This window comes from Triticum urartu, chromosome 1, assembly GCF_003073215.2.
Source record: "Triticum urartu cultivar G1812 chromosome 1, Tu2.1, whole genome shotgun sequence".
NCBI classification, from domain to species: Eukaryota; Viridiplantae; Streptophyta; class Magnoliopsida; order Poales; family Poaceae; genus Triticum; species Triticum urartu.
Window position 1 is genome coordinate 317,217,928 of NC_053022.1, and position 6,974 is coordinate 317,224,901.

A 6,974-nucleotide genomic window follows, 5' to 3' on the forward strand; every position below is an offset into this window, starting at 1 on the left:
CCCTCCGATAGATTTTTGTTCCAGTATTTTTTATATTTTCCAGAAAAATTCTCCGTTGATTTTCATCGCATTCCGAGAACTTTTATTTCTGCACAAAAACAACACCACAGTAGTTCTGCTGAAAATAGCGTCAGTCCGAGTTAGTTCTAATCAAATCATACCAAAATCATATAAAACTATTGTAAACATGGCATGAATAGTTCATAAATTATAGATACATTGAAGACGTATCAGCATCCCCAACCTTAATTCCTACTCGTCCTCGAGTAGGTAAATGATAAAAGAAATAATTTATGAAGTGTGAATGCTAGCAAGTGCTTAAGTTTGATCAACGATAGTTTCAATCACTTTTTATAGCATCATTATATATCATAAAGTTTCTTGAAAACTAACAAACCATGCTCTTAGTCATCAAACAATTGCAATTCATCTTATTTTCGGGAAGGGTCTATGTAAGAGCTTTGATTCAGCAAACTTCACATACTCAACTATCATTTAATCTTTCACAATTGCTAACACTCATATAATATTTATGGTTCAAAGTTTTAATCGAACACAGAGAAAGATAGGGGCTTATAGTTTCGCCTCCCAACCTTTTACCTCAAAAGTAATGTCAACAATAATAATTTATGAAAACCTACATCCAAGTGAAATATATATATATATATATATATAGAGGGCGGTAGCCGGAGCGAGGGAGCGTGGCGCTGTGACTGGCCGCCGACGGATCCACCTCCTTCCAATCTCTGATTCCCCACACCCGTCGCCGTACTTCTCCTCATTTTCTCCCGACCAAGAGCGCCAGCGACCTGGCTCTTCTTCCTCCTCCAGACCAAATGTGTCACCGGTCCCGCTCCTCTTCCTCCTCCTGGCACGCGCGCCGCCATCCCCGCACCTCCTTCCTCCTCCTGGCACGTGCGCTACCATCCCCGTGCCTCCTTCCTCCTCCTGGCACCTGTGCCTCCTTCCTCTTCCTAGTACCCGTGCCGCCGCCCCCGCACCTCCTTCCTCCTCCTAGCACGCGTGCTGCCGCCGCACCTCCTTACTCCTCCTGCCATGCGCACCGCCGCCCCGACCTTCCCTGCCGCACTCTCCTCCCAGGCTCATGCCGCCGCCCCGACCACATCTCCACCAGCTCCGGCCACCGCCGCGCCCCCATCTCCCCCGGCTCCCACACCGCGCATCTCGTCCTAGTGGGGCTCCATAACCACAGTACCGGACCACCCCAGGCCATTCAACGCCACCAACCCGGCCCGTTCATTGCAGCAACACCCAGGATCTAGCTACCACCATGTCGTTCCCACGGTGACGTTCGATGGAGCACCTCGTCTCTCTCCTGCTGCAGGGAGGCCAGCTACTGCACTGTGGAGGTAAGATTCTTTCCTCTAGATTTCTTCCGGCGTCCAAAAATGTTATTTGATTTTTCCATGAAAAAAAATGAGGCACCTAATATGTCTCTTTGTTCTGCAAGTGAGCTGTAAAAAATGTGGCAAATTAGGTAGAGATTAAACACCCCCCGGAGCACACCGTCAGTGTCCATGAGCGGGGCTCCCGTGGATGGCTGGATCCCGTCGTCGGCGTCGATAGCGTCCACGAGCGCGAGCACCCCACATCCGGCGTGAGTAGCTCCTGAAACTATTTCCTTAACATTGCTACAATTCCGCACTTATGGTTGAGTCCTACTAGTACTGATGAAATATAGAATTGAGTGGAAAATTTAGTTGATTCCTGAGACCCTGACTAGATTTCCTACATATACCGTTCAGGGTTTAGGATGCTGTAAAACAATTGTATACTTCTAGTTGCTGCTTCCTGCCACCAATGAATTGTGCAAGTTCAAAGAGTGCCGCATGACAAAATAAAAAAGTATTGTATGGCAAGTTCATAATTTTGGTATCATGAAAAGTGTGATTTTTGGATAGTATTTTGTACGATTCATTTGTTCATCTTCAGAACTTAGAAATATTAAGTCTACTTTTTTCTATGATGAAGGTACAAATAGCTCCACTAGAATTGGTAACTGGTGGAGATCATTCATGTTGATTACTTTTGACAAGAATAATAGTCCACTAGAGAATTTGCTGAAGATTAGATAGGAGTGAAAAAACTAAAGGTTTGGAAGTGATGGTAAAAACTGATACGTCAAATTTAACATTCTCTTATTTCTGTTCTATTATTTTCTTTTAGTTTTGGTGTCTGAATTTGTGGATATATGAGCAGGCCCCAATATTTATTTCTTCAATTCTCTTCTGCCGTCAGGTCGCGGCCTCTTCCTTCTGTAGGTCACCGCCTCCTGCTTCTGCAGGCCGTGCCCCATCCCCCGATTCCCGCAGCAGACATGCCGCTCACCGCCGGCACCACAGTCCGTTCACTGCCGACAACCGAGGCCATTCAACGACGCAACGACGAGGTCTGGCCTTCCCCCTTCCTCTTTACATGTATCTTTGTATTCTGTTTCAGTTCATCTACTTGTCGATCATAAGTTTGATTTCATCTGTGTTTCCATGTTATTCCTGTATAGTACAACGGGTATTTGTATTCATTTCAGTTCATCTACTTGCCAGTTGTAAGTCCAATTACATATGCTTTTCCATGTTCTTCATACAGCATGAGAAGATTTGTAGATGCACAACAGAGTTTGTAGACTGCCATGTTAAACAATGTCAACAGGTTGGACAGACTCCCTCTTTTGTGCATAGAGGAACCTCTTTTGTCAATTAATTTAAGGTGCTTTGCTATTACAATTTTGGTGCACAGGCAACAAGCAGCAAGGGAAAAAGAAGAGCAAGATTGACATCAGTAGTCAAAAATAATAGAACATCAGTTCTAAAATTCCCCACACATCAGTACACCTATGTATTGCTTCTGCGATTTTCAAATATGGTTACAGTTGTTGCTTCAATTTTGCTGTTGATGTACATAGTTTGTGAAGAGAAGATTTTGTAATTCATTTTGCCGATGGAATGAATTACTAAAAGTTCAAATTTGCTAATTTCTGCAGTTCTGGTTCTCTAGATTGGTCTTGGTACATGATACATCTTAAGCTTGGTCTTGGTACAGGATACATCTTAAGCTGGAGTTCGTCGCTAAGCAGGTTTGATTATGTAAAGTTCAAGTTTTTTGTGTGTGATGCAGTATAGCTCAACTACATTTTGTTACCTCTTTACTTTTAAATTGCTGACTGGATGTTGAACTAATTCTCTGCCTTCTCCATCACTTACGTGGTTTCCTATTTGCTTGAGCTATTGTACTCATGTATATTTCAAAAATACTAAGAAATGTGGCTATCAATTATCTTATATACAAAATTTTGGGGACTTGATCTATTGTACTCATGTATATGTCTAAATAGGACCAAATTTTGCATGTTTTCTGCTTGTATGTATGTGGTTGAACTATTTAGCTATTGAGCAAAGTTTAAACTTTCTATGTGTGAAGGTTCAATCAAATTCATTTTCGTAGCTATGAGGTTGAGCCAATTTTCTCGTCTACTGAAACCGATCATTTGATAGGGAACTCAAAAGAAATAGCATATATGAGCATACGTGAAGTTCAAAAGTTCTGGTTCAGGGAAGTAGACATCCTGTAATTTTTGGGAATTAGTAGTTCACCTTTGCTAAGTGTAGCAAGTTCTCTGGTTGCAAAAATTAATTCACTTTGCAAAAACTCTGGAGGTCAACAATTTCTTTTGTTTGTTGTAGATGGAGATGTGTGTATGTATACATGTGTTCTGGAGATAGGAGAACTTATCTGGTGGTGTGTGCGTGCTGCTGCATCCTCTTCCGGCTGCTCTAATTCACACCTTCAGTGCAATTTCTATATTCCCTTGTGTTCACGAATCTTGTAGTACTTTTTTCCATAAAAATCTTGTAGTAATATGTAAAGCAAGCGTGGCCAACACATAGTTTAGGTGTCGCGGTAGTACTCACTGTTGATGGTGGCCTTCTTTTGTGCCGCTACTACTTTGCCACCTAGAGTGGTACTGCTACTACTTATCATGTTGATAAAACCTCGCGAATAGTACATCTATTTGATCAACGATTCTGTAGGGAGAAAAAGTTCACCAATGTACAATCTCTAATCTCAATATACCAAAACTTTTTGTTTAGGAGTTGGTACTGCTCAAGTTTATTTCTTGATGTACACATGATGTCCAAATTCTTCTTTCAATTCGGTTCAATTTATAAATTTCATTCAGTTCAACGAGGTGGAGATTGGGGCACGGTGGAGTGTGACCGTGTGTGTGCAGACGGCCCACCGCAACGTCACCGGCCGGATCCCGCTCTTCAGTGTATGTTTTGTGTGCTTTTCAGTTCACCTACTTAACAATTGCAAGTCCAATTTCCTCCTTGTTTCCATGTTATTCCTCTAGCAAAACAGGTGTTATGCCTCTATGTATCAAAAGAAACCTATGTTCTTTTCTATTCTTGCAAATGAAGCCGCACTTCTGTTCTGTTTGAACTTACTTGGCATAAAAAATAGTATTTGTTCTACTGTAAAAAACATAAAATGAAATGTCTTGGTGCATGATCGAAGGTGCATCTGGAAGCATCCCCATGTCAATTGCAAAGGTTTCCAGGATGTGGCGTCCATACTAGTAGTCCAACCCGGCCACCCCAGGCCGTTCACCGTCGCAGCTCCCAGGCCGATTGTGTCGAGCCTTGTGCCACTTCCTGTGGAGCTCCATCGTTGTACTGCCCATACCTTTCTTAGCCGCCACACCAGGTCGTTCAGCGACACAACCTAAAGCAATTCGACACCGCGGCTCGGGAGGCACACACTTCGCCCGTTCATCCCAGGAGAGCAGTACATCACCTTGTGCGAGCAGACCGTTGCCGATGTACACTGATTCTCTAAGCTCCCTTGCCACTGCTCCAGTATGTCCAGCGCCGTCCCCAGTCCAGCCCCGTGGCATCCGGACGGTCAAGTTCATGCCGAGCAGCAGTCCACGTCCGTCAGCTCCTATTTCCACTATAGTGATTGGTTGCCGTTTTCCTCACCCTTCCCGATGCACGACAACCCAACCCACATGTTGCTGCCGTCCGCCACCCCAAAATAGTTTTGGCTCTTCCTCAAGCAGCCATTTAACCTTTTGGTGTTTTTTCTGTTGGTGATTGATTTTAGCAATTTGTAGCTATCTTGCATATGGAACCTGAAAGTCTAAGACTGTTGTAGATTCAGTTCTTGTAGCACAAATGTCCCAGAGTTCAGTGACATCTCTAATTGATGTATTGTGGTCTTGCATCTCCAATGTATGTTGCTCAGCTTCCTCCCGATCCGCTTGATCTCGCCCTGCTCCGAAGCATGCTTCAGTTCAACAAAAAGCTCTAGAAAAATTCAGAGTTCTGCGTACTTTGCATTTATAGTTGGCTCTTTTTTATTCGTCTGTTTGGGTTAAGGCAGGGAGAGGGAGCAGAAGGTCATCATGAAAAAATGTCTCTCCTAGATCCGGGCTGGCAACCTGCGCCTCTACTAATTAGGACGATGTGCACCTTTCCATGGTCTAATGTATTCCTTCTTGTTAGTTCTCCAATTAAGTTTGCCCAAACTTCAGGATAAGCAGTTTGCTCATTTATTTTTCTTTTGTATTTTGCATTCATTCTATAACAGAGGGTGATTGGATATTTTTGTGTCAGCCTGGAGGGATTCTAAAACATATATGTTCTGGTTATGATTTGATGCCCTCTACATCTTTTATATTATTTACATGGGTATTGAAACTATTTGCGTTCAGGTACAACAAGAAGTTCATGTATTGATGCCCCTGGAGTCCATGTAGCTCTGCTGCCGTGCTACCCTTATCGGCCTCGGCTATGTATGTCAGTCCAATACCGTCGCCCCAGGCCGTTCACTGTCGTAGCGACCAGGCCGTTCATAGAAAAATGTTGATTATATTGATACCTAAAACTAGTCTTTGCTCACTTTTGAATTGAAAAGGAAAAAGGAGTCTCTCTAATAATAAGTTTATTCAAAAACAGAAACAAAAATAAACAAAAAACATGAAACACAAAAACCCCATGAAATTTGCAGGGAAAACATAATAAGTTCTAAGAAAATAAATATAGAAGTTCATATTTTGAAACGGATGAAGTATTTGGGAACTAAATGAAGTATTTCAAAGTACAGAACATTTGTTTAGCTTTGTTTGTGTACTTCTAATGTTACTGTGCATGAACTTGTCGTTATTTTTACATGTTTTACATGATTACGGTCATTTCGACCTTGACAAATTTCATTTCACCTTATATGGTTTTTGTCCATCCATCTTACAGGTCGAAGGAGCTCCCTTATGTTTAGTGGATTCAACAAAAAAAAGTCCCTGCTGCCACTGCATCCTGAGTTCAAGGGATTCCTTAGGCGCTTTCTACACCATCTTGCTAATGATGCCATCGTTGGATGCCACAGCCATGCTCGTCGTTCTTGTACTACCATTCACATACTGCTCCCTGTTTTACTCCATTGAGATCCATAGAAATAAGTTATATTCAGTTCGCCACTTTTACAATTGATGGTCCTATGTTGACCGAAACAATAGTTCAAGCTCCTAAAAAAGCAATCATGTGTATGCTACATCACTTTGAGGAACTACAGCAAACAAAATAAGGAGAGCTTGGTACTACTTGATTTTTTTTATAGTACTACTTGAAGCCTTTCTGTTGTATACATTGTCTCCTATTTATTATAACCTCGTCAGATTGTTGGATGCATGTGGTCCTTCTCTTGTGCATATTCAGTTTCAAAATAAATGTTGAATTGAATGGAAAAAATCATGCCATCTACACTGGAAGTTCAAGAAAAGAGGAGAGCTCATTTACAGGTAAAAAATTCATGTACATCTACAGGGGAAGTTCAACTAAAAATAGAGTTCATTTACAGGTAATAAAAAATTGATGTACATACAATTGGTGGTCCATTCTACAAAGGAAAATTGGTTTAATTAAAAATATTGATCAGTACAAGTTAAAAAAGGTGGT

At 41.9% G+C, this 6,974-nt stretch overlaps 1 protein-coding gene across 12 annotated transcripts; it reads left to right on the forward strand.

Annotated features, from left to right (window-relative positions):
• The first annotated feature begins 709 nt into the window (after positions 1-709).
• LOC125509622 lies at positions 710-6,707 on the forward strand. Of its 12 annotated transcripts, XR_007284171.1 has the most exons (10): positions 710-1,370; positions 1,472-1,618; positions 1,993-2,127; positions 2,260-2,410; positions 2,608-2,670; positions 2,758-2,856; positions 3,002-3,094; positions 4,199-4,291; positions 5,735-5,815; positions 6,273-6,707. XR_007284171.1 is itself a non-coding variant. In XM_048674636.1 (7 exons), the coding sequence occupies exons 3-7, from the start codon at positions 2,651-2,653 to the stop codon at positions 6,461-6,463; spliced, it is 567 nt and encodes a 188-aa protein (XP_048530593.1). In that variant the 5' UTR covers positions 710-1,618; positions 2,260-2,410; positions 2,608-2,650; the 3' UTR covers positions 6,464-6,707. The 12 variants fall into 12 exon arrangements, 3 of the variants coding, with proteins under 3 accessions (XP_048530593.1, XP_048530606.1, XP_048530601.1); XR_007284169.1 differs by lacking the exon at positions 1,993-2,127 and having other exon boundaries at positions 4,110-4,291; positions 6,273-6,661; XR_007284168.1 differs by lacking the exon at positions 1,993-2,127 and having other exon boundaries at positions 6,273-6,661.
• Positions 6,708-6,974: the final 267 nt, after the last annotated feature.

Bases quoted from the DNA above. Each gene is read 5' to 3' on its own strand.
- LOC125509622 (XM_048674636.1), top strand. From the start codon at position 2,651: ATGTTAAACAATGTCAACAG. The intron at 3,095-4,109 runs GTTTGATTATGT...CTTTTTGTTTAG, and splicing joins TGGAGTTCGTCGCTAAGCAG to GAGTTGGTACTGCTCAAGTT. The intron at 4,292-5,734 runs GTATGTTTTGTG...ATTTGCGTTCAG, and splicing joins GCCGGATCCCGCTCTTCAGT to GTACAACAAGAAGTTCATGT.